This window comes from Anser anser, assembly GCF_964211835.1.
Source record: "Anser anser genome assembly, chromosome: 2".
Classification (NCBI taxonomy): Eukaryota; Metazoa; Chordata; class Aves; order Anseriformes; family Anatidae; genus Anser; species Anser anser.
In genome coordinates, this window is record NC_139721.1 from 27,873,253 (window position 1) to 27,901,021 (window position 27,769).

Genomic DNA, 27,769 nt, shown 5'->3' on the forward strand with positions numbered 1-27,769 from the left:
GTGTTTGTTAATATTCAAGGCAAAATAAGTCTAAGAATTATCTAAGTCAGTGGAGACAGGTCAGGACAAAGACAAGTACCTGTCTTTTTTGTGTTATATCAGAGATTAAAAAAAAAAAAAAAAGTGAATGAGATTAAGAAACAGTCCTGCTATACTGACATATTAAAGCTGATGTTATGGTAAGACTGTCAGATTTCAGAGTGTAAGTAGGACCAGGAGCGCGGCGAACAGGGCCGGCAAACAGGGAGTGACGCGGCAGTTAGCGAGGCAGTTGGCGCAGGCAGGGCGGAGCGCTCACACCCGCCCATAGGGACAACTCCCTAACGGCACTCTCCTGTCAGCTGGGCTGCAATGGTCTCCACCAGGCACGGTGCCTTCTCTAGGAAGTCAGTGCACACCCAGACCGACTGCCCGTCCAAACATGCGGCAGTTCAGGTCTCCGGATGCGGGGAGTGTCTGAGCCTCTTGCTGCCATCGGCGGGAGGCAGGGAGACTGCTTGCGTGAGGTGCGAGCAGGTGGACGACCTGGTCCGCATGGTGGCGGAGCTCAAGGAGGAGGTGCAGAGGCTGAGGGATATCAGGGAGTGCGAGCGGGAGATAGACTGGTGGAGCAACTCCCTGCAGGACCGGAGGGAGAGGGACCAGGGTGAGACGCCCCAAAGGGGGGTGGACCCCCTGCCCTGTTGCCATCGGGCAGAGGGAGGGGACCTGCGAGTTGAGGAGGAATGGAGACAGGTCCCTGCTCGACCTCGCAGGAGATGCCCTCCCCTTCCGGCGCCGCCTTCCCAGGTGCCCTTGAACAATAGGTTTGAGGCCCTGGAGCTGGAGAGACCGGTGGGTGAGGATGAGGTAGGAAGCCTACCCGGGAGGATGCCTGAGGTGAGGAAGTTGACTCCACGCCTCAGGACTGCCTCCACCAAGAAAGAAAGAAGGGTGATTGTTGTGGGCGACTCCCTCCTCAGGGGAACGGAGGGCCCTATTTGTCGGCCTGACCCCACACATAGGGAAGTCTGCTGCCTCCCTGGGGCCAGGGTCAGAGACGTTACCAGGAAGCTTCCAAACCTGGTTCGCCCCTCTGACTATTACCCGCTTTTGATAGTCCAGGCTGGCAGCGATGATGTTGAAAAGAGAAGCCTCAGGGCCATCAAACAGGACTGTAGGGGGCTGGGACGATTGGTGGAGGGAGCGGGAGTGCAGGTGGTGTTTTCGTCCATCCCTACGGGGGAAGGGAGAGGCACGGAGAGGACACGGAAAGCTCATGTGGTTAATAGGTGGCTCAGAGGCTGGTGCCAGCATAGAAATTTTGGGTTTTTTCACCATGGGGAGCTTTACTCGGCACCCGGCCTGATGGCCCCAGATGGGTCTCTGTCTCCAAGGGGAAAACGGATCCTAGGCCAGGAGCTGGCGGGGCTCATAGAGAGAGCTTTAAACTAGGTAAGAAGGGGGACGGGGCTCAAACAAGGCTTGTCGGAGCTGTGCCGGGGGAAACAATGGCTAGGCCGGGGAAGAAGGCGATGGCCCAGCTGAAGTGCATCTACACTAATGCACGCAGCATGGGTAACAAACAGGAGGAGCTGGAAGCCATTGTGCAGCAGGCAGGCTACGACTTGGTTGCCATCACGGAGACGTGGTGGGACCGCTCCCACGACTGGAGTGCTGCAATGCCTGGCTATCGGCTCTTCAGGAGGGACAGGCAGCACAGAAGGGGTGGTGGCGTGGCTCTCTACATTAGAGAATCTTTTGATGTTGTGGAACTCCAGGCTGGGAATGATAAGGTTGAATCCCTGTGGGTTAGGATCCGCGGGAAGGCCGGCAAGGCTAGCATCCTGGTGGGGGTCTGTTATAGACCGCCGAACCAGGATGAGGAGACGGATGAGGAGTTTTATAGGCAACTGACAGAAGTTGCAAAATCGTCGGCGCTTGTCCTCGTGGGGGACTTCAACTTCCCGGACATATCCTGGAAACACAACACGGCACAGAGAAAGCAGTCTAGGAGGTTTCTGGAGAGCGTGGGAGATAGCTTCCTGACGCAGCTGGTCAGTGAACCTACCAGGGGTGGTGCCCCGCTAGACCTTCTCTTCACAAACAGAGAAGGACTGGTGGGAGATGTGGTGGTCGGAAGCTGTCTGGGGCAGAGTGACCACGAAATGGTAGAGTTCTCTATTCTTGGCGAGGCCAGGAAGGGGACCAGTAAAACTGCTGTCTTGGACTTCCGGAGGGCTGACTTTGAGCTGCTCAGGACGCTGGTTGGCCGAGTCCCTTGGGAGGCGGTTCTGAAGGGCAGAGGAGTCCAGGAAGGCTGGGCGCTCCTCAAGAAGGAAATCGTGATGGCACAGGAGCGGTCCGTCCCCACGTGCCCAAAGATGAGCCGGCGTGGAAGAAGACCGGCCTGGCTCAACAGAGAGTTGCGGCTGGAGCTTAGCAGAAAAAAGAGGGTTTATAATCTTTGGAAAAAAGGGCGGGCCACTGAGGAGGACTACAAGGATGTAGCGAGGCTGTGCAGGGAGAAAATTAGAAAGGCCAAAGCTCATCTGGAGCTCAATCTGGCTACTGCCGTTAAAGACAACAAAAAATCCTTTTACAAATACATCAACGCGAAACGGAGGACTAGGGAGAATCTCCATCCTTTACTGGATGCGAGGGGAAACCTAGTTACTAAGGATGAGGAAAAGGCTGAGGTGCTTAATGCCGCCTTTGCCTCAGTCTTTAGCGGCAATACCGGTTGTTCTCCGGACACCCAGTGCCCTGAGCTGGTGGAAGGGGATGGGGAGCTGGATGTGGCCTTCGCTATCCTTGAGGAAATGGTTGGCGACCTGCTACGGAGCTTGGATGTGCGCAAGTCGATGGGGCCGGATGGGATCCACCCAAGGGTACTGAGAGAACTGGCGGAGGAGCTGGCCGAGCCGCTTTCCATCATTTATCGGCAGTCCTGGCTATCGGGGGAGGTCCCGGTTGACTGGCGGCTAGCCAATGTGACGCCTATCTATAAGAAGGGCCGGAGGGCAGACCCGGGGAACTATAGGCCTGTCAGTTTGACCTCAGTGCCGGGGAAGCTCATGGAGCAGATTATCTTGAGGGTCATCACGCGGCACTTGCAGGGCAAGCAGGCGATCAGGCCCAGTCAGCATGGGTTTATGAAAGGCAGGTCCTGTTTGACGAACCTGATCTCCTTCTATGACCAAGTGACGCGCTTGGTGGATGAGGGAAAGGCTGTGGACGTGGTCTACCTTGACCTCAGTAAGGCTTTTGACACCGTTCCCCACAACATTCTCCTCAAGAAACTGGCTGCTCGGGGCTTGGACTGGCGTACGCTTCGCTGGGTTAGAAACTGGCTGGATGGCTGGGCCCAGAGAGTTGTGGTGAATGGAGTCAAATCTGGTTGGAGGCCGGTCACTAGTGGAGTCCCCCAGGGCTCGGTACTGGGGCCGGTCCTCTTTAATATCTTTATTGATGATCTGGATGAGGGCGTCCAGTGCACCCTCAGTAAGTTTGCAGATGACACCAAGCTAAGTGCGTGTGTCGATCTGCTCGAGGGCAGGAAGGCTCTGCAGGAGGATCTGGATAGGCTGGAGCGATGGGCTGGGGTCAACTGCATGAAGTTCAACAAGGCCAAGTGCCGGGTCCTGCACCTGGGCTGCAACAACCCCAAGCAGAGCTACAGGCTGGGAGATGAGTGGCTGGAAAGCTGTCTGGCCGAGAAGGACCTGGGAGTATTGGTGGATAGTCGGCTGAATATGAGCCAGCAGTGTGCTCAGGTGGCCAAGAAGGCCAACGGCATCCTGGCCTGTATAAGAAGCAGTGTGGCCAGCAGGTCTAGGGAAGTGATTGTGCCCCTGTACTCGGCTCTGGTGAGGCCGCACCTCGAGTACTGTGTTCAGTTTTGGGCCCCTCGCTACAGGAAGGACATGGACGTGCTCGAGCGAGTCCAGAGAAGGGCGACCAAGCTTGTGAGGGGTCTGGAGAACAAGTCTTATGAGGAGCGGCTGAGGGAGCTGGGCTTGTTCAGCCTGGAGAAGAGGAGGCTCAGGGGCGACCTCATCGCTCTCTACAGTTACCTGAAAGGAGGCTGTAGAGAGGTGGGGGTTGGTCTATTCTCCCACGTGCCTAGTGACAGGACGAGGGGGAATGGGCTAAAGTTGCGACAGGGGAGTTTTAGGTTGGATGTTAGGAAGTACTTCTTTACCGAAAGGGTTATTAAGCATTGGAACGGGCTGCCCAGGGAGGTGGTGGAGTCACCATCCCTGGAGGTCTTTAAAAGACGTTTAGATGTAGAGCTTAGGGATATGGTTTAGTGGAGTACTTAGTGTTAGGTCGGAGGTTGGACTCGATGATCTTGAGGTCTCTTCCAACCTAGAGAAATCTGTGAATCTGTGTAAACTAATCTCTAGAGCCAAATTTAGAATATAATTTTTAGTACAGATCACCTTGCTGTCTACTGCCTAGCACTGCCTGAGAGATCAGGGTTACTATTTGTTCTGGGAACATAACTTTGATGTAGTGAATGTTATTTTTAGTAGCTTTTTGTTCAAAGGAGCTTTCTTATTGTTATCACAATAGGTTTCAAGAGAGATTATTTAAATGTGGTACATAAGATTGGATTTTTACACCAAAAATGGAGAGACATTGCATTTTTAGTAGTCTTGAAATACATTAAGTTTAACCATTTTTTTTTTAAGACAGTTGCAAGAATCAGGATATCTCTTGTTTAAACATTACATAGTTGCAATGTTTCTGCAACATTTGCTGAAGACTTGGAATTCATAGATTCATAAAAAGAATTTGACCTGCTTTTTTTCCCCCGGGTCAGCATAAAAATCACCTAAAAGATCTATAAAACACAGAAAATAGCACTGAACTTCCACAACAATCAAACTTAGATGTACAGAAGCTCACTTCATTAAAACTAACTAAATAAATAACACTGTTCAACCCAAAGAGAATATTATAGGTATCTGAAATGACAATTCCTTCAATATTTTCTCTCCTTTAAAAGTTGTCCCTTACCATGTTTTCATTTGTCATTCCACTTATGAACCCCTGGATCACTCATGTATTAACTTGCTGCCCAGTGTAAGCATTAATAATCACTTGTGTTACTGAATCAATACAGAACAATTCTACTTAATTTTAACAGGGTTGTGATACTCAGATGATATATGACATGCTGCTAAGGTTGAAATCCATTGTGTATTTACCTGGTGACTTTGTCTGCAAAAAGGTGAGCATTTCTGTCTCTTTCAAACAATAAATATAATATGTATTTTAGAAAAAGAGTTCAGGAATAGGTCAAAAGTATTCTTTAAATAAAATTAATTGTGGGTGAATTAGATAGCATAAAAATAATTAAGGTATTCTATGTAATAATAACAAATTTGCTCTCAAGTTTCGACACAGAACAAGACAATATGGGTTTTATTACTTACATTATCAAACAAAATTATAATAGTATGGGAAAGTATTTAATGTAAATATGGCTTATCCAGGGACACATCATGAAGTTTGAATATTTAAAATGGAGCAAGCTTAATTTTTTATACATATATACATACAAACCTAGCCTACAGATCTCAATCCATGATGCTTTGTATGTGCTTCATTTGTGTATTCAGAAATACTGAAGTGGAATTACCCAATAATGTAAGTAATGCATATTGCTCCTTACAGCAGGATCTGATCTTGCTTTGCCTTCACTCTGAGCTTGGAACCATCTCCAGACTTAAGCTGAATGCTGACACACTGTCCCTTAGCCATGAAGTCTGTCTTCTCTTCACATTTTAGCTTAAATGTGGCCTTACAGTAGCACAGGTAGATAGCTCATCTTCTGACCAAATGAGCCCAAGTCTATTTTCAAAGGTTTGTTACAACACTCATAGGCACTGCTGGATGTAATTAAAGCATAGGGGTGAAGTAGCAGTGCTGTTAGTGTTCTTTCAATTGACCCACACTTCACGGCACAGACCATCAGAACTCCTTGTCTTTAGCTGCTCTGGTCTAGTTCTGGTCACAAAGGTCCTGCTCCCTCAAGGAGCTGAGGAAGGTGGAAGGTGTCCCTGCCCATGCAGGGGAATTGAATTAGATGATCTTTCAGGTCCCTTCCAACCCAAACCATTCTGTGATTCTGTGATTCTATGATTGCATGATTCCATGCTATGAACCTCTTTCTGAATGCTGAGTTAGTTCCACCAATTCCACAATGTAGGAAGTTAAATATTTGTGAATGCACTGAAGGATCAGGTGTGTCTCTTCAAAGACCAATCCCAGAATTACTGTTTGTTCGGAAGGGTGGGAGAGTAATTTGCTTGTACAATGCACAGTGTAAGAGGATATTGGACTGTGGCTGGGACTCTACCACAGCAGGTATAGTAAATGACAGTAACAGGTTCTAGGTCTTGATCCTGCAGTCAGATAAAAACAGTTCTCAGCAAGGATGGGTTACAAAAAATATGAGTATCATTTTATTCCAGCCTCATTCAGAGCACAAAGGACACTCACTTGTATAGGTCTATAATGTGGCCAACAACCATGGTAGTCCTACTAGCACTGTAATTTTTAGCAAAGAATAAAAGCCTGTTGGAACCTGAGAGCTGGGAGTACTTCTTACCTGGGTGTGGTGTAGGCCTCATCATACCTTACCAAGGAGGCTCCAGCCTGCAGGTTTGGAAAACCAGATTAAGGGAGAGGAAGTAGAAACCCTACATTTTGAGTCCTGGCTTTGTTGCTGCTGCATTTTTGCTTTTAGAATGAAATGGTTGCTTTTCTTCAGTCAGTCCAGCAGCACAAATGGAAAAATATTTATTTTCCCATCATTGAGATGTTGTGAGTACAGTTATGATCATGTTTGTTAAGCCCTTTCTATTATTCGAGTTTGACTGCTTTTCATCCTATATACTGATATCATGCCTTTTAATCTTAGCAGATCTTGTGAAGGATAATAAGTTAACTAATAATCTCTTAAACCATCCAGTGATTACATAAAAGTAGACAAAGTTTTGAGTGATTGTTTATTCTTATTTTCCTTGTAAATTAGATAAGTGAGGATTAGAAGTAATAGAGTGAAAACTGAAACTTTTTAAACCATGAAGCACAGGCTTTTTTGCACTTCTGCTATTAAATGTTCTGCTGACTTACTTTAGTTTCTACCTGGATAGTTGATGGAAATGACTGATACAATCTTGATTATTATCTAGTCTTCATTTTTCAAGCTTGCCTGGATGGTCTTAATTCTACTCACATACTGCCTCACATCACAATTAGATCTGCCAAAGTCAGTCCTTGCACTTGTGTTCTGTCCTAGGAAAAGTGGGGAAAAAAATTGTTTCTCTACAATAACGGTAAAACAGTGTATGAGAACAGGGAAATATATTTAAAGGGAAGTTTGTCAGATTATTCTACGTCAAAAAATGAGATTATGTGTTTCTGTGTCCAGGGAGAGATTGGCAGAGAGATGTACATCATCAAACAAGGTGAAGTTCAAGTCCTTGGAGGCCCTGATGGTACAAAAGTCCTGGTTACACTAAGAGCAGGAGCTGTATTTGGGGAGATCAGGTAGGTCCACCACTATTTTTAACACTTCCTTTAGAACTGGTCAAATAATCAATGTTTTACAATAAATAATCAACTGGTTAAATAATCAATTTAACTTCTCTCTGGTAAGCATGGGGAGGCTGGAAAGTTGGGTAAGATCAGCCAAGAGGACAGTGAGCAAGGAGAGGTAGGTAAGTGAAGGAAAGTCTAAGTAAATGAAAAATCAGAGACTAATCTGGCAAGATCTGAGTCTTCTAAACAACAAATAATATATAATCAGTGTTTGGGGAAATGTACACGGATATACAGATGGATTTCTCCTTCAGCATTTAAAAGATTTAACACATCTTCCTGTTGCAAGGTCTGCAATAGGGCAGGACCAAATGTATTTTATTGTCTGTATAGTGCAACTAAGTGTCCTTACACAGCAGATCGTAAAAATGATAATTAATTTCCAACAAAGGAGATAAAAAAATCTGAAATTGCAAACCAGAGTGGTTCTTGAGGTGCTAAAGTAGGGATTAAGTTGCCAAAAATCATCATCCACATTTTAAAACATATTTGTTTAAGAGCATACATGAGAGAAAAAGGCTGACAAATCAGGTTTTGGTGTCTAAGTTTCGCCATAAAAGAAAATTTTTCTCAGATGGCTACAAATGTTTTTTATATTCTCCACATAGTTGCTATGCAAAATCCATTAACTCTTATGTGCCTTGTTCACCAATTAACCAACCAAGTGCTAGATTTTAGGTATCGCATCCCCTGCTGAGGTTGGCCTGAAGAAAAGTAATAAAATGCATGTGCTCCTGCATGTGATAAACTGAATTCTTGATTTCTTCCAGCTGCCTTCCTGTTATTGTTAATCCTCTTGCTGGTAGCTTCAATCTGTCTTTTGAGAAGTAGTAATCAGCTCTGTGCTAGGTTTACATTTATCTTCTACTGCGTCTCCCTTTGTGGCAGTGGAAACATTCCCATTTATTCAGTGATGGGTGTACAGGACTGGCTGAGACCTGCATGTGAAAAACACCTGATATATATACAGGCATTTCTCACTGAGTGGGAAAGTGAGATTGTATCAGCCCTTCACGTGAAGGTTATTTTAAAGGTATTTCTCTGTGTGGCAATACAATACCAAACAAAAGCCTCAAAACAAACTGCTGGAAAGACTGAGAACGCACTGGTTTTCAGGAAGGGCGAGATACTGAAAAGATAAAGGAAAAAGCTGCAGCAGCCCAGATACGTAACTCTTACATAGTTTTCAATTATTTATTAGTTTTGCATTTTGAGCAAGGACTTTTTTTTTTTTTTAAAGTGAAAAACGTTTGCGATTGGTTTGAAAACAAGGAAAGGATTTTCAGTGTTTTGATCTAATAAAAGTGAGTACTCGTTTCCATATGAGAACTACACAGCTGCCTTTAAAGATGCATTTCCTGATATGTTTTACTTTTCACATAATTGCCAGCAAAACCCTCAGCAATGCTCTAACCCTACACTTCTGGTCTTGTTTTATTCATTATTGACCTACTGTGTTGGTGGAGACAGCACACCGGTACAGACACAGGCACTTTGCATATAAATGACCAGCAGTGGATAAACTCGAGGAGAAAATATATAGGAACTGGCAGACATCTCCAAAATTGGAAAGCAAAGACATGAAGCACTAAGTATATCACCAGAGATTTATCCTTTTCCTTGTGGCGATGTGTTAGAAAATAATGAGTTTGTATAGCACTCCTCTTTGTAAGTTTTGTCAAGGTCTTCTGAGTACTGTATAGCAGAAGAAAACGGAAGAAAAACAAAAAGTATTTAATAGATGAGGTATTGCTTCATTTAGCACAACCACACTATGAATGCTGAGGGGAAAACTTGTTTAGCACATGGTATTGGACTGTCACGGCTTTCCTTCTGATATTTGGATCAAGATTTTTTTTAGAGAATTCTGTCAGCTTCCTAAGAACTTGCTATTTAACCTTACCGTTCAAAATGCATGTAAATCGTGCTTATAAAGCCTTCATGGTCAAAGGAGTTGAAGAAAACAAAGAATGTTCATTAATTTCAAAAATAAAATCCTGAATTATACTAGAAGGCCAATCCACTGCAAGACTAATGTTCAAGCCAGTCCTTTGCCAATTCCATCCTCCAAAATTATTACAGAAACAGATTAAGTAATAGGAGCTACCTTCCAATTAACATCTTACCCTCATTACTACTTTCCTGTATAGATAATATCAGCTTGGGGAAGCAAAATAATCTCAGAAACAGAGGCAAACAGATTGCTGACTTAATGAGAGCCTGTCTGTGCAGACAATTGAGAAAGACAGAAATTCAAGAGAGGGAAACTATAACACAACACTTCATTAGCCCAGACAAGTTTATACTTTAAGCCAGATGTCCTCATTCATTCATTCAATGTTATTTCACTAGAACAATTTCCTATCAGAAAATGGTAATTCTGGAAAAGTTAAAGCATTTTTGACAGGAAGAGCTCTAAATGTTTGGTCTCATCTTTAGCCTTTCAGTGGTTTTTGTAACTTTAACTTGTATTTTAAAAAAATCAAAGCTAAAAAGAATATTTAGCTTTGTGAAAGTTTAAGTTTTCTGCTTTGGCCCAGCAGCAGCAGCTGCTGCTTTTCAATGAGCTCTGCCATTTGGTGTTTGACATTCTGCTCAGAAGCCAGATCCGGACCCTTTCCTAACATACCAGTTCTTTCCATACGCACGTATGTGCCAGGCTGAGGTGCCATCACCCTGCAACGGTGATATGCACACCGTTCCCTGGATCAATTTGCTCAGTTCAATGAATGGCAGCTTGGTTTTGAGATCAGTTGTAAAAGAGGAGTAGATAAGCTGAGTCATCACTTTGACAACTTCATAACTCTAAATTAAATTTGCTATCATAAGAATTCAGAAGTTATCTCATACAAGTAGAAAACCATTTCAGGCTAACTGCAGTAAAAAAATGCAAGGTAAAAATGCAATTTTCTTTATTAATATAGATACTGTAGCATCAAGAGCCATTGTAAGGCAAATGCCAGTTATCTTTAAAGATTTACCCTATCAAATAACTCTTAGCACACTAGCCAAAAAAGGTTCAGTCACGAAGCCCATAATGCTGCTTTTAGTCAAAGATGATTCTGTTTGAGCCTCCCCTGTAAAATTCACCTCACATCACCACCATAATGAAAAAGCTGATCTCTTTAGTCCTAGTCTGCCTCGATAAAATGAGGTTGTTGTTAGGAAAGCCTGAAAACGATTGTTCAATGACTTGTTGAGATGCAATTCATCAGAACTCAAAAGCTGTTTGCAATTTTCTTCAGCTGCTTTTCTTATTGTGCAAATACTTTTTTCCTACAAAATAGTACAGAATTGTTTAAAAAGACAGTATACTGCATTTTCAGCTTGACTTCATATATTGATTGTTATCTTGGAGCACAGAAAAACCGTGAATATGTATGTAAAAACTGCCTTGTACACACAGTTGCAGAGGTCTTGTGATCTTTTATTTGTATAAACTAGCATTTATAAATGCTACATACATATCCTTTATACTTAGAAACTATTAATATATCCCAATTAATATTGAGGATAAAGTACTAGTTCATCCTTGATAGAGTCCCAATTATCCTTTATTAATAACCTTTAAATTTAGATATTATTATTCTTCATAAATAGTAACTCACTGGGAAACATTTAAGGGACAAATTTCTAGGGTGAATCTCCTCAAATATTGATAACGCAATTTTACTACTGAGAGCAAAGTACAGCTTCCCTTGCTTATCACCACAGCTGAGAAATGAATTCTTTTAATCTGAGAAATGAATTCTTTTTTTGCTTAATGCAAGACAGACAATGTAATTTTAAGGTGGATATTCTTCCTATGTCCAACCCCTGCTTGCTAAGCTGATCGAACACCTTACTTTCAAAACAAAATAGCCTTCTTTTTCAGGCAGACACATTTTTAACTGTCAGCCTGAAAGACTTTCCTAATCCTTTTCATTCAACTTGCCAACATCCAAATGTGAGATGTGATATGTGGGAAAACAAAAACACAGAGACCAACAGAAGTTATTCACTCAGGAAAATTATAATTATTAGAGTCATTTATTGTAAATAATGCTTTCAGTAATAATGGACTTGTTCTGTTCTCCTTATGGTGTTAAATCATTTTCAGCAATAAAAATGAGGAAATGCCAAGTTCGTATGCAAACTAAAACAAATTCAGCCCTTGCAGTAGTGTCTGTTGGGTGTCTACCCAGCAAGACTTTTCTCAGACCTTAGGACCAGCACAATACCAACCAGTAGAGACAATTTGCCTTCTCGAAGCAACCGCAATCCCAGCTGCAGAGGGACTTCACAGAACATCAGCCAGAACAGTTGGGTACATAAGTGAGCTTTGCAATGACTTTAGTGGAGAACCACCAGCAAAGATATTCCTCACTAGGGCAAGTAATGAAGTAACTGACAGTATTTATTTTCATTGCAGCCTATTAGCTGCAGGCGGAGGAAATCGAAGGACTGCCAACGTGGTGGCTCACGGTTTTGCCAACCTTTTCATTCTAGACAAGAAAACACTCAACGAAATCTTGGTACACTATCCTGACTCAGAAAAACTTCTGATGAAGAAAGCAAAGTATGTCCTAGTAACAGTTTTTAAATCACATTGTTTAGCTGCAGAATGGAAGTTGTGGCTTATAGACACATTTGCATTTCTTGGAAGAGTAACAGATGTAGACATGTTTGTACTTAGAGGTCAGATTTGTCTTGTAATACTTAGCAGAAGTCACAGTCTTGGCAGGTGTTCCAAGAGTTATGGGAACATGGTAAAAAGAATAAAGTCCTGAATACAGTTAATTCTCTGTTGTACTTAAGGTAACAAAATAGGAGATAACAGACACACATCAGGACTCCTTAGGTAGCCAAGGCAAACAGATTGCAAGACAGATGCCAGTTAAGCCGTAGGTTTTCAAAGGTGCAACTGAAAATCTGCAATTAATTCTAAAGAGATATGCTTCAATGCACCCACAGAGTTGTGGGTTCCAACATCTCAAGGAGCAGTTAGAATTGGATTAACGTAAGGCCTGAAAAGATGAAAGGTAATCACACAGATTTGAAAGGTGTGCATTTTGTGCAAAGGGATTCTGAAATGGGATTTTGAACAGAAACTGCTGCTCATCTTGCTTTGGCCGTAGCTTGCTAGGATCACAGTTTATCCTAGTTTTGACAGGGCAAAATGTTGTCATATTTTGTCATAAGATTACAGAAGTGAGTACCTTGCTACCTTGTATCAGGTTGAAGTGCATAAACCAGTCTGTCTTTACCAGTATACTTCAGCACTCATACTGTTCTTAGCTGTTGCCTTGCATTGGTATCAAAGGTTGGAAGAATGTTCCCAGACTTCAAATTCCACCGGAGAATGCTAGGATAGGCATGACATTTTGCTTACGCAAGTGCTAGCAAATGACTGCATTCAGCTTGTTTCAGCAACTCTGGTTATCAAATGACAGCGCCCTGAGAATCATTACATCCCTGAGGAACACGGGACCTAAATGCAGAATGGGCTGATTGCCATCTGAAAAGTGTAAGTGTCAAATCTGCAGGAAATTTCCCCAAAACAGTCTGTTGAACTCTTGTCCATGGCACTCCCAGCTCACAGGATGAGGTAGAACAAGAATGAAAGGAAAACTGAATCTGACCCTTTATATCTGGCAGTATAAAAAGCCTACTAGCCAAAAATGTTGAAGAGCTTAAATTCTACCTGAAGTCGAGCAGGACATGTCAGCTAGTCACTGGGGACAGCCTGTGACAGTAATGAACGCTGAGAAAAGCAAAAGTCTCTCAACAGCTCTGGAATCCAGATTTACTGAAGACCAATAGCATACATACTTGGCTTCCAGACCCAGTGACGGACCCCTAAATAGTCCAATGTGATGCCCATGGCACCAAACAATGCAGATGCGCAGATCTTGTCCAACTGTTTTCACATCTGGGGTCTTCAGAGAGGCTGGTTGTCAAAACCAGCACCAGAAGGTAGAAAGGCAGAACAAATCCACTGACTGATGGTCACCAGCAATCACCTTTCTGACTTCCAGCTTCTTTCTAAACAATGGTACAATCATCAACACATTTCTGATTCTCTGTCCTACACCACCTTCTCCTGCTTTCTTGCCCACCCTAACCTAACCTATGAGAGATGTGCCATGCTGAAAGTTTGGTTAATTATTACGTACACAAGCATCAGCTAAACTCCAAATAGAGAAATAAATGCTCTTGATTTGTGTCTAGAAAGTCAGGTAAGAGACTTCTACCTCAGGTACCTTGTGATACTTTAATTTGAGCCTGCACTAGTTTAGACTACAGCAAACAGGAAAGGAACTCCAAATTAAAACAGCAGACTGCAGCTTACTAAATGCTACCAAAGCAAGTAAAAGCCTTATCAGCTTTGCTCTTGCCACTGGATCTGGGATAAAAAAAAAAATTGGCTGGAAAAGGTGTCAGGTGTTCATCCAAGAATGTGACATTTTAGTTTTGCGGGAACTTTTCTAGGTTTCACTGCACTGCTGTGTGTTCTCATTCTTTCCTGTCTCCAGGGTGCTGCTGAAGGAGAAGGGGAAGCCTGCTCCTGGACCACCAGTGCAACAACCACGGGGCTTGGCTGGTCTTTTTGGGCAGAAACAGGAAACTCCAAAATTGTTTAAAGCGATGCTTGGAGGTAAAGGAAAAGCAGGTCTTGCCAAGCTGCTGCAGCTGAAGAGAGAACGAGACATTCAGGTAATGCCACAGGAAACAGAACAGATTATTTTAAGTGCTGGAGAGAGTAAGGGAGATATTCTGGGAGGGCTTGGGCAAACAGAATAAATAAAAACATAGTTTTACTGCAATCAACAGCAGAAAATCCCAGTAGCTGAGATATAATCATGGTACTTAATCTCTGTAAACACTAATTCTAAAATTTGGCTCAAATCTTCCTGGACCTGGACTCTGTGCAGAACAGAGAAAAACAAAAGCAAAGAAAAGCAAGCAAACAAAGATCATCTAGGAAAGTAAGGATAAAATAGACCTTACAAGGACACTAAAAGCATCTGATCTTCTAATCTTATGTAAAGAACAGTAAATGTAGGAATAGCCTAACACAGTAATCTGCTCCAGCTGACTCAAGCACACAGCAAACTTTCCAATTCAAAGTCAGAACTTTGCTTATAACAAATTCTGAGGACAAAATTTCAAGTTAAGACCACACAGCTAAATCTGATTAAATATGTAATATAGTACACTTAATCAACTGAAACAAGTTTTCTCATAAAAGTAATTCCCACATTATACTCTGTTCTGAGAAACGTTCCCATTAGTAAGAACCTGCTCAGTTCTAAATTCTTGCCCAGAGGTGGCAGAATCCTTTTCTGGCTTTTATGGTTGATCTGGATATGTTTACGCTTTCCTTCTTTTAAGTAAAATACAAAACTTGCTTAAATGAATTACAACAACACCATGATCGAAGCAGAAACTTCACTCAATTTAATGTGTATTTATGAACTTTAGAGCAAATAAGCTTGGACAAGGAATTGGGACACTGGGGAATATGTTGAGGTTTATGTAACACTTTTTCTTTCTATACTAGTATAAGTGCAAAAAAGGAAGGTAAAATTTGAGGAAAGGTTGTGTGCCCCAAAGTGTGCCTGTTTCATCCTGATGAATTCATGAGAAGCAGATACTATCAGTACCCACAAGCTTCTCCTGGGTTTTGTTGTTGACATTCTGATCTTGAAATAGCATTTTTCACAAAATTTTCAGCTGCTGAATGCAGGCTTACATACATTGCATCCCATTAATTACAGCATCCGTGCTGTGCCTTACCACTGCATATGCAGAACTACTTCCCGAATTTGTTCTGCAGCACTAGAAAACATTTAAATTCTCGATTCTAGGAAAATGAAGCTGAAACAGAGAAACCTGAACAAGAGGAGAAGAAACCCGAACCAGAGGAGAAGAAACTCCCTGAGCCTGCAGCCTCATCTGCACCCCCTGCACAAAAGGAAGAGCCGAATGCAGACACTAAGCCTAAACCACCTGCAGTTATGCACAGAGGAACCACTAATGAGTCTCTGATCATTAGTATGTCTCCATCACCTACAGCAGGGGAAGGAGAGATCCTTAAAGTTGAAGCTAAAGAGAAGAAAAGGAAATAGATGGTGCTTTGGGCTGCGTTTTGCTGAATTCAGAGGGCTAGCGTGACTTGGCTTTTGGGTAGAAAATATAAAAGTAGAGGCTACTCAAGAAAGAACCTATCCCAGCTCATCTTCTTCCTTCCCTCCTCTCCTGAGGCAACTGGGCAGATTTGTATACCTACCTCTGAACCTTGAGCCTGAAGAGAGAACTCCTGGTGTAATAGGAATTAGACATCCGACTGGATTTCAGGACAACTTATTTCTTGGTTGATCCATGCTCTCCATTCTCTCTTACTCCGTCGTGTTCCTGCTTCTCCTTTTCCCTCTTCTGTTTATTCTTTCTTTCTTACTGTTTTTCATGGTTGTCAGTTTGCTCTTAGTTTTCATGTCTGTTCTTTTCTATTTTCTTTTCTGGTTTCCCATAGTTGTCCTTTTTCTTGTTACTGCACTATTATTGCTGAGGTTACTTACGTTTCTGTCGATCTTTCTCTCCCCTCCCCTTATACTTCTAATCAGTGACGTGCTTTTGTGATCAGTATGGCTGAGTGCAGAAAGCTGTGATGCTGTGTTCAGGTATCATTAAAAAACTGTTTAAAAAAACAAAAGCAAGATAAATATTCACAACATACGCAATGGGGAAGCAGATCACATAAATACTGCCAACTTGCAAAAGCATTTGTTTCAGTTGTCTGTATTGATTCTGGTGAATAAAAATAGAGAAGATATTCTCCCGCAACACCCTGAGGAGTGACCTTTAACTTTTGGTTGCTGATTTACACATTTCATCTTCTCAAGGGATTGGGCATTAATCTTTCTCTTTAAAAAGCGAGCAGTTGCTACAGGCTAACTTTAGAACTTGCTATCTAGTGACCACTTCAGAAACAAAGTCTGTTTTACAAAAAGCAGGATTTACACTTTCTGGTTCTGTGCTACACAACTCCAACCAACAGGTTGACTGCTCCAGTTGTTCACTTCTATCACAGCCCTCAGCTGATGGTACCAAGCAACCTTACAGGGGCTGAGCTTCATCATACCTATGAACTAAAGTAAATCCTTTATCCAGTGCCGCAGCTGAGAGGGCTACAGCTTTAACAAGGAGCTGCCAAACTCAACCTTCTGCATCAGCTCAACACAGAATGGGATGCAGTTCTAAATAAAAGCCCGAAGTTGTGTTTTAAGCTTAATTCTCAAGTACTTGCATTTTTACACTTAAGAGATGGTTTTGATGATACACACAAACACCTTAAAAAAAACACAACACTGCTGTGGTTAACCCCCTTCCCAATAACCCTGAAAATCCTTTTATTCCTGAGTGTGTCTCTCTTCTCTGTCCCTATCCACTCTCAGTCCCCACTGGAAGAACAGTACTGGGAACTAAAACCATTCTCCAGAAAACAGCAAAGAAATCCTAAGGGCAGGTTTCACAGTTCCTCAGCTGACCAGCCAGCCAAGATATAAGAAAAATATTGTGCCAAAGTGAAAAAAAATCCCTTTGCAGGCTATATATGTTCCTGTGGGCTACATGTTCTGTTAGGCCTGTCCTATAATGCCTTTGAACTTCCCCCAGTCATAGTCAAAGCTGGCAGCCCAACCAGAATCAGTGGGAGCTTTGCCTGGGTAAAAGCTAGATGACTTATTCCATATGCTGCATATTCCAAACATTCTGTGACACAGCTGATAGCCACATCTCTCTCAAAAAGAAAGTTGTGTCATTTGCGTCATATTATCAGTGAGATCAAAGGTTAACTGCCACACATCGTCATTTGTGTATCACTTGCTATTTGATATGTAAGAAAAAAGGTGCATCTTACCTCTTTCTTTTGCATGACATCATAAAGACCTATTTGTCTATTGCACGTCCAGGAGCATCTCTGTACAATATCAAAATTAGAAATACCGCTGAACTACCTCATAAGTAAGGCCTTCTGTGAGTAGTAAGGATCTATGAATTCATTATAATACATGGTTCTTACATCACTTTTTGAGGAACAGTTTTCAAAACATTACAGAAGGGGGGAAAGCACATAAGCCCCCATATTTTAACATATTGATATTGATGAGTTAAGTTCTCACTGCAGAAGATCTAATCCCCTTCTGCCTACACAAATGCTGTAATGTCTTCAAAACAAACATTTCCACTGTTGGCATACTGAAGTTCATCAATCACATACTGACATATATTACAAAGTAAGGTCTGAAACTGCAGCAGCAAGCATTACACTGCAGCAACACAGCATCTCTCACGTTGCTGCTTTGCTACAGTTCTTCACAGCTTAGGATTGCAAGGGAAGCTTGTCAGTTCTGTCTTCAGACAGAATTATTATTATATTCAGACAGAATTATCCAGTCATGCAAAGCCCTCGCGTTCCTCAGATCCAAAATGAAACAAAAAAGTGTTAGTGCATAAGGTCAAGACTTCATGAAGTGACAGCCATCTGGGTCTTCTCTGACATCTTTCTTCTCTGTTGTTGAATCCCTTCCCAGAATCCCTCCATTTTGGGGAGTGGCGAGGGGCCAAATCTCAACTATTTGTAGGGTTTTCACCAGAAGGAACAACACGCAGCACAAGAAAGCTCAAGACATGCTCCTTGTGTAAAATGCGTTACTTTCAGAAACTAATTTTACCCCATGGATTCTTAATTTGTGGAGAAATTGAGTGAACTGCTCTAGAGCACCTACATGATGCATCTTTCAGCATCAAAGCTCACTCAGGTTCTGTATGGCATAGCAAACACACCATGCAATGCTATGTCTCTAGTATGTCTCAGTTTCCCAATAAAGCATCTCAGACTTCACTACACCTTAAGAAACCATAAAGGGTAAAGGGATAATGAGTTTGAAATCTAAAATAAGTCTCCATGCCTTTCTACTTAAAATGCAGATTCCCTGTAAAGAAAAAAAACACACCCTGGAAAAACTGATGACAAATGTATGGAATAGGATCAATAGGGGAACTAACACAGCAAAGAGGATGAAAGACTCACTGCTAAAACCATCCAATTTCAAAATATCTTGATAAAAGACAGTATGTTATGCTTTATGAAATACACAGTGCACATTCACAACCACTGAGTAAAAAGGCACTTCTCCCTCTAATCTGATACCACCTGTTATATATCTAAGCTGCTTAGCCTGTGGAATAGTCATCGCAGTAACCGCAAAAGCAGTGTTCATTGTTTCATGGAAAATGCTGAATACAAAAACATGACAGAAGAGCAGCGTACTGAAATTACGGTTTTAATGTATAGGCATTGTAAATCAGTTACCTTCTGAACTGAAATACATACAGAAAGTACTTTAAAAAAACTCTGGTCACGGGTTATTTCTCTGCTGTACATGTATATATATTAAGACATTAAATTGCAAAAAGCTCGATTATGAAGACTGCTATACATCATTTCTATCACAAGGTGGTGCAAGTGACCTACAAGCACATTCACTTGACAAAACTTGGACAATATTTTGCTTGACACGCTCAAGCTAGTAAGGCATTTTTTGCATGTAAAAATAAAAAAATGGCAAAACAACAAACTAACTCCCCTTCCCCTTGACTCACAATTTGGTACATACCTTGACTCAGAATACTGCTTCAGCCTAACATGGAAGCTTCTAAGTTTTTCAACATGCTGTTAGCTGTATGCCTCTAAGAGAAGTTATATGTGGAAAATGATTCTTCCACTGTTAGATCTGAAACGTTTTTCTTCTACATAGTATAGAGCACATTGAGAAGTAGGTATCATTGAAATGCTATTTAATTCCCTAAGCTTGAGAAATACAGGAGCATTTTTGCGACAAGAGAATGCATTCTCTGCTCCAGAAATTCTAATTATATTAAGAATATCGAAAACCAAGTTTTAGATATTTTATATGCAGCAGATATTTAGCACAATTATGCTTATTAACATACTTGAAAGCATTTAAATGCACTTCCACCACAACATGAGAAAGAATCTGTAATGTAACTCAGAGGCAGCATCATATTTTTGGAAGATAGTTCAGAGGAATTTCAGTAGTATCCTGAATTCCTATCAGTAGTATGTGTTCACTTAAATGAATACAGACAAAGCATTAATACTGCATCTAGTCATCTGTCTATATGGACCACTTGGCTGTGAAACAGTTTACTGGTGCAAAATCATATTTTATCAGTTTACAGCAGCGTGATTTAGGTTCGGTGTAACCACCCACTTCCTTGATTGTGGAAATTTTATGTTGCAGATCTAGCATGATAATTCATTACATACTATGTATCAAGTATTAATACATTTGCATGTCACTGAAAAGAGATGATTCTGTATTTCTATACAATCAAAAACATGAATTTGATTTTAAAATATAGAGCATGGCTTAATATGAAACAAAATCTTAGTATTCCACTCCTATAACTATTTAGGACCCGTTTCCACCAAGGAAAAGGCAGTGTAGAATACCATATTAATTCAGAACTGGTAATGAGTCAACTACTGCAAAACATTTGGTATATCTTACACATCCTGTAAAACAATCTCAATACCCATCCATCAGTGTTAATATGAACTCAGATTTTTGGCAGAATTATATATGTGTGGAAAGAGAGCAGAGCAGCTCCAGCAGCTAGAGCAAGCACATCCACTATGATCTGGTGCCATCTTGGGTGCACAAGAATGCTAGATTTAGTGTTACTCCATTTTGTTGTAACATGCTACAGCTAGACCAACTAAAATCAGATCAAGCAGATGTCTAACTCTAAACCACTTCAAATGTGAAACTGCAAAGTTAATGTTTAGGACAGGCATTTTGAAATGATAAATGGGACCTCTAGATCCACATGCACTGATAGGATCAGAACAGATCCTCATCAAGCACTATGCAGCTGGGAGACAAGAAAGCTTTGTCTGTCCACTACACACATACAGCGTGATTTACACTTTAAAGTCTATTGCAAAGAAAAAATGGTGAAAACTCAAGCCAACAAAATATAACAAATTGTCTGCCCTAGAAAAGCAGTATGATTATAGGATTTGAGCTTAGAGACTTTCTTAATGTTTCCTCTTCCTTCCCAGTAGGAAGATGGGTTTTCTGCAGGCACTTTTCACTAGTGAGCTCATCAGAAAGATTCATGATTCAAAATATAACAATATAAATAAGTAGCACTTTCAAAAACCATCTCTGATAATGTCCAGTTATTAAACAGAACTTTTTCAATTAAAAAATGAATTCCCGCTTCACAGTAAGCCCTTGCTCTTTAAAGACAGTCATATATACGACTGTTTTACTTAAACTAAACACCTGAAGTTCCTGTTTTCCAGTACAGATCACACTCAAAACATATCTTACAACCTCTATGGCTGTAGCTTCATAGGCCAACAGTATTTTTCTGAGATGTTAGGTTTCCCTCATATTCATATAGCCTTGGATGGCAGGCACTGACCAAAGGCACTGAAGTAGCAAATGTTAAGTATGCATACAAGGAAGACTTTTACATTTGATTCTAGCACTCATGTAACTGTATCACTACTGTGACAAAATTTTCTTACGGTAGCTTACATAGACACAGAACCCTGAAGTATTCCAGATTTGTTGAAGCATATTCAAACTTTTATCTGCTTGGTGGGGATAAGTCCTCTTTCCACATCAGACTGGCTTTATGATCACTGAGAACCGCAGTACTTGGTGTTGATTCCCACTAAAGTAACTGAACACTCTCACTAGCTGTATTTATCAAACAGGCAGCCATTCCAATCCTCATCATTCTCCTCATCCTCTCTGCATATTCAGCCTCTTTTTTCCCCCCCCCCAGTATTACTTTTCAGAATGAAACACACCCACATAAGCCCTATCCCACAAATCAATGGTGAATATTAAAACGGTAACAATTTTGGACCTCAAAAGGCAGACTTGGCAAACTCTCGCAGACAAAAGCTAACAGGCATTATCACGGAGGTGTGCATATACATGTATATAGAAGCATGTCAAGAACAAAGTCTGTAGGTACACCAAGTAAAGGCGGCACAGGGTCTCAGCTCGTCCGCTCAGCCCATTCACTTTGCAGCAGGATTCTTAGGAGGTTGCAATTTGTAGGTGCTGAAGTAGTTCACCACCTGCTGGGGGACTTCTGCCAGGACACACTGCGCCAGAGCTTCTTTTGGAGACTTAGAAAAAAAAAAAATGAAGAATACCAAGTATCAGTCTCCACCAACTGTTAAATTAGATCCTAAGACAAGTAATGAGTGTCTCTTATACTAGGAAAATTTAAAGTCTGATACTTTATAGATGAATTTACAGTGCCCTTACAGGATAGATAGAAGCTTCCCTGTTCTACTGTTTTTCCTCCAAGGCAAAATATCCATCAAAAAAACCTGCTTCTTTTTCTAGAATCTGAAAGTATTTGACTAGTTTTATACTGAGTATTGAACCTAATTAATCTACTTTCAAGTACATTATTCAATAAACATACTCTATATTGATATAGTTGCACTAGAATTAAACAAAGAACTCTCATCAAAAAAAGAAATAAAAATACAAAGAGAAAAAAGGTATAAAGAGTATAATTAACATGGCAAATATTTAAGAAACTAGATAAAATTAGATCATAACGGGATGGCAATCAAAATAATGAATCTTCAGAGTAATTTGCACCGATCTTATCTTCCCCATCCTGAAGAAATTTGATTTTTTATTTTTTAAACCTACTTCTTCCAGAGATATGACTTTTACACCAAACTGCAAAGCCTGTGCATATTTTTGGGGGTTGTACAAGACTCCATTCTTTCACATATCATTGACCACTGCTGTGGCCACACACAATTTCTAATAAAGACCACCTTTCCAACTTAGGTTTGAATTTTAACACCACACTAAAATGTGACAGTAACCCCCATTTACAAATGGATACATCCACTAGAAAAAACACTTTTCCAAAGGGAAAAAAAAAGAAAAAGTAACTTCTTCCTCCCAAATGAAAAACACATCCATTTGTTTAATCAAGTCTGAGGGAGATTTAAAAAGGCCATTCTCCTGTAACAACTTGTCAGAAATGCAGTGCTCAAACCAAGAGTGGAGTTTTTTTAAATATGAATCAGCTCACCTAATAGAAATTCTACAGATACTGAAGTCAGGAGTTTTTCAGCATTTGATAAATATGTATCTCAGACTCCAGAGTTCCTTTTAGGGACAATGAAAAGGCTCAGGACTGTACGTTGGATATTCTAGCAAACCCAGCATACCTGTGCAGCATTTATTTAGCACATCATTCAGATTACTTACATTTTGGAACTTCCTAAATGGCACAAACTGGACAATGTCTCTGACAGCTGGTTCTCCTGATGAAGACCTAAGAACTCCATTGTCACCATCAAGAAACTCCATAGCATCAAAGTCTGCTCCTCCAACACCAACAATGATAATGGACATGGGCAATTTTGAAGCATTAACTATGGCAGTTCGAGTTTGATCAAGGTCCGTTATCACACCATCCGTTATGATCAGAAGAATAAAGTATTGCTGTCAAATCAATAAACACTGTGTTACGACAGAAAAATAGACAACATGTAGGTATGTGTGCTTAGAAAATGCACACAGCCTATATACTGTTCTGACTTTAAACACATTCATTTCACTTACTCTAGTGTACAAATGTGTGTTTTGCTCAGACTTCTTCTGTACAGTCCGAAGATATTTACATGGACAGCAAAATCTTTTAAAAGAAGTAATCTTTCAACATCCCCCCCCCCCCCCCCCCCCCCCCCCCAAAAAAATAACGCTGTCCTCCTTCCTTTACTCTCTAAATCCCCAGACAAACCAACAGCTAACCTATTTTCCAAGTATTTGTGCTGGTATAGAAGGCAGTTTACTGGGGTTTTGGACAGAATATATTTGTGAAACTTGCTTTTGTTTCCTTTCTGGTCTATTGACAGCTTTATGAAATGCTACCCTTTGCTTCATCCAGATAAGAATGGATTAGAAAAAGAGTGATACCAAGAGAAATAGAACCACCCCTCATTTACTCGGTGTATTCCTAAAATCTAAATGTAGATTAAAACACTATTTTTTCTTCTGAAAAACAGCATGACAATTTTAAATTCCTTTAACTGTGTCTTCTAGCTGCTTTCTGAAGTTCATTAGCAAGGCATCTGAGACCACCTTACAGCACTTTGGTAATTTAGTCAAGTACCACTTGAGTTTCTTCCATGATACTGCCAGGACCTTTAAAAGTTGGCTTCCTACCTTCTGTCTCGGATTGAAGTACCATGAACAAACTAGAACTACAAAGTTTGGAAAACATCAAATACTTTTTGAACTTGGGATCTTCTTTCACTTGGTTTATTTCAGATAATTACTGGACAGCATGAATTTCAGTTTCAGAGGTACTCCCAATATTATTAGTCTCTCTTCAGTACTTGTATTCCCATCTTTCTACAGATGCCTCCAAAGTAATTGCTATTCCCTTTTCTCCTCTGTTCAAGTACCACCTTTTGTCATTGCTTCAACCCACTCTATTCCTCCCCACTCCAGCACGATGCCTACACAGAACCACCATGATCAGAAAGCTATGACCAACAGCATGACAGTACATATCACACTGGATTTATTCCTCTCTCCTTACACTTCTCCCGTTCTAGGAGAAATAAAAAATCTATAATAAGCGTTAAATGGCAAGGCAGCAAAATTTCTTCATACATCCTTTCAGGTAGAAAAAAGGAAATTGCTAGGCATATTGCACTCAAAAAAAGGTCAAGAGGTTTCTAATACTTTCCTAACACATGTATTGATGACAGTTGCGACTGAAAGACCATCAAGGCAAACCTTCCAAATTTCTTTGTATATGAAAATCCACAGCTCTTTTCCAAACTGGTTTTCACAGGTACAATTATATGCAAAAATAGCTAATTTTATTTTCTGATTTTCTATGATGTCTGAGAGAAACATTTGCTATGATCAATGAGTTAGGATATGCATGGCTTCAGATTGGCTGAACTTGTATGGAGTATTACCTAAATTATACGATACTCAAGACTTGCTCTTCATATTTCCTAATTCAGCATCTCACACATGACATGTAAGAGGGAGCAAGGTGGGGAGTGCATACAGCACCTAAATTTTTATAGTAAGGACAGTTCATCACTTAAGTTGGTACCTACATTCCAGGAGCTACACCTACCATTTTCTGACTATCTTGAGTTGATTTGCTCTCTCAGCTACCTGATGTGAAACAAGGTCTAGTTTCCTCACTAAGTCACTCTAATATATGACTTGAGTCATAACAACCTGAAGCAGCACTACAATCTTGTGGAAGAGTGGCTAGAAAGTTGCCTGGCAGAAAAGGACCTGGAGGCGCCGATCAACAGCCAGCTGAATGTGTGCCAGCAGTGTGCTCAGGTGGCCAAGAAGGCCAATGGCATCCTTGCTTGTATCAGAAATAGTGTGGCCAGCAGGACTAGGGAAGTGATTGTCCCCTTATATGCAGCACTGGTGAGATAGCACCTCAAATATAGTATTCAGTTTTGGGCCTCTCAATACAAGATATTAAGTTGCTCAAGTGGGTGAAGAGAAAAGATACGAGCTGGTGAAGGGACCAGAGAACAAGACTCATGAGGAGAGCTGATGGAACTGGGGTTGTTCTGTTTACAGGGATGCTGTCCAGATGTGCAGGGATGGGATCAGGAAAGCCAAGGCACAGATGGAACTGAACTTGGGAAGGGATGCAAAAAATAACAAGAAGGGATTCTACAGGTACATTGGTCAGAAAAGAAAGGCCGGGGAGAGTGTACCCCCTCCAATAAATGAGAAGGGAGAACTCGTAACGACAAACATGGAGAAGGCTGAGGTGCTCAACAACTTCTTTGCCTCAGTCTTCGCTGCCAGTCAGGCTTCCCATGTCTCTCAAGACCCCAAACCTGTAGGCGAGAGCTGGGGGGAGCAAAGTCCTTCCCACTATAAGCAAAGAGCAGGATCCAGATAACCTGATGAAACTCAACAGTTACAAGTCTGCACGTACAAGTACATCAGGCATACAAGTACACGCGTGCCCGATGACACACATCCCAAGGTTCTGAGGGAACTGGCTGATGGAGCTGCCAAGCCTCTCTCCATCATATTCGAAGTCATGGTGGTAGGGCAAAATCCCTGGTGACTGGAAAAAGGGAAACATCACTACTATTTTTACAAACGGTAAAAATGAAGACACGGCAAGCTACAGACTGATGAGCCTCACCTCTGTGCCTGGCAAGATCATGAAACAGATCCTCCTGGAAGCAATGTCAAGGCATGTGCAAGACAAGGATGTGATCCAGGACAGCCAGCATGGCTTCACCAAGGGCAAATCATGCCTGACCAACCCGATGGCCTTCTATGATTGAGTAACTGCATCAATTGACAAGGGAAGACCAGTTGACGTTGTCTGCCTAGACTCCCATAAGGCCTTTAACATGGTCCTACATGACACTCTGATCTCCAAATTGGACAGAAATGGATTTGAAGGGTGGACCATTCAGTGGATAAGGAACTGGCGTGAAGGCTGTACCCAAGAGAGTGGTGGTCAATGGGTCTATGTCCAGGGGGAGGCCGGTGATGAGTGTTGTCCCTCAAGGGTCTGTCTTGGGACCAGTATCGTTTATAACCTTTATCACTGACATGGACAGTGGGATTGAGTGCACCCTCAACAGGTTTGCAGATGACACCAGGCCGAGCGGTGCAGTTGATACAACAGAAGGAAGGAATGCCATCCAAAGGGACCTGGACAAGCTTGAGAAATGGGCTCATGTAAGCCTAATGAGGTTCAAGAAGTCTAAGACCAAGGTGCTACACCTGGGTCGGGGAAATCCCAGACAGGAGTACAGACTGGGAGAACTCATTGAGAGCAGCTCTGCAGAAAAAGACTTGGGGGTTCTGGTGGATGAAAGGCTCGACATGAGCCAGCAGTGCGCTTGCAGTCCAGAAGGCCAACTGCATCAAACAAGGAGTGACCAGCAGGTCAAGGGAGGTGACTTCCCCTCTGCTCTGCCCTTGTGAGGCTGCACTTGGAGTGCTGTATGCAGGTCTGGGGCCTCCCAAACAAGAAGGATGTGGGGCTATTAGAGCAGGTCCTGAGGAGGACTATGATAATGAGAGGGCTGGAGCAGTGAAAGGCTATGAAGAAAGGCTGAGAGAGCTGGGGATGTTCAGCCTGAACAAGAGAAGACTCCAGGGTGCGTTCATTGCAGCTTTTCAATACTTAAAGGGGGGCTTATAAAAAAGATAGAGAGCAACTTTTTACTCAGACAGATAATGAGAGGACAAGGGGGAATGGTTTTAAACTAAAAGAGGGGAGATGCAGATTAAATATTGGGAGGAAATTATTCAGAGTGTGGTGAGGCACTGGAACTGATTGTCCAGAGAAGCTGTGGATGCCCCATCCCTGGAGGTATTCAAGACGAGGTTGACAAGGACCTGGGCAACCTGATGTGGTTGTTGGCACTCCTGCCCATGGCAGGGGGCTTGGAACTAGATGATCATTACTGTCCCTTCCAACCCAAGCCATTCTATGATTATTTATAGTCTTGAGAATAGGACTCTGATGAGGAAACCTCATCACTTCCCACAACTACCTGAAAGGAGGTTGCAGCAAGGAGGCTGTCATTCTCTTCTCCAAGTGATAGAGTGATAGGATGCAGGGAAACAGTTTCAGGTTGCACCAGGAGGGGTTTAGACTGGGCATTAGGAATAATTCTTCACAGAGAGGGTGTTTGAGGATTGAAAGAGTCTGCCCAGGATAGAGCTTGAATCTCTGGAGGTATTTAAAAGATATGGGGACATTGCACTAAGGGGCATGGCTTAGTGATGGGACTTGGTAGGTCAGGTTGATGGTGGGAATTGGTGATGTTGAAGGTGTTTTCCAGCCTAAATGATTTTATGATTCTATATATTCAAAGGCTTTAATTAGACTTTAATAACTGTAAAGCACAGCAAGGGCATTGAACAGAAGATGCCATAAAGATGCCATACATTTTTAAGCTAGTATTTCAACTCTGATGAGTTTGCTCTGTTAATTTATGAAAGAATCTTTGTGCACAATCTGCAAGAATAAGTTAGCTTTTATCTAGCTTCAAAGGTATCAAGCACCAAAT

At 41.7% G+C, this 27,769-nt stretch overlaps 2 protein-coding genes across 3 annotated transcripts in view; one reads left to right on the plus strand and one right to left on the minus strand.

Annotated features, from left to right (window-relative positions):
• Positions 1-19,182, plus strand: part of CNGB3 (cyclic nucleotide gated channel subunit beta 3) — a gene marked incomplete at its 5' end in the record, with an annotated part of 71,989 nt that extends 52,807 nt beyond the window's left edge. Inside the window, 6 exons of the mRNA XM_083823781.1 lie at positions 5,135-5,218; positions 7,427-7,545; positions 12,008-12,358; positions 12,714-12,786; positions 14,068-14,292; positions 15,447-19,182. Coding sequence (XP_083679907.1) covers positions 5,135-5,218; positions 7,427-7,545; positions 12,008-12,358; positions 12,714-12,786; positions 14,068-14,292; positions 15,447-15,707 — 1,113 coding nt within the window. The 3' untranslated portion in view covers positions 15,708-19,182. The remainder of the gene's footprint in view (positions 1-5,134; positions 5,219-7,426; positions 7,546-12,007; positions 12,359-12,713; positions 12,787-14,067; positions 14,293-15,446) is intronic.
• The window catches only part of CPNE3 (copine 3), a 31,373-nt gene continuing 22,511 nt past the window's right edge, over positions 18,908-27,769 (minus strand). For both annotated transcript variants that reach the window (XM_083823389.1, XM_083823390.1), the window contains 2 exons: positions 22,932-23,168; positions 18,908-21,817 (listed from right to left, as the gene is read on the minus strand). In XM_083823389.1, coding sequence (XP_083679515.1) covers positions 21,707-21,817; positions 22,932-23,168 — 348 coding nt within the window. In that variant the 3' untranslated portion in view covers positions 18,908-21,706. The remainder of the gene's footprint in view (positions 21,818-22,931; positions 23,169-27,769) is intronic.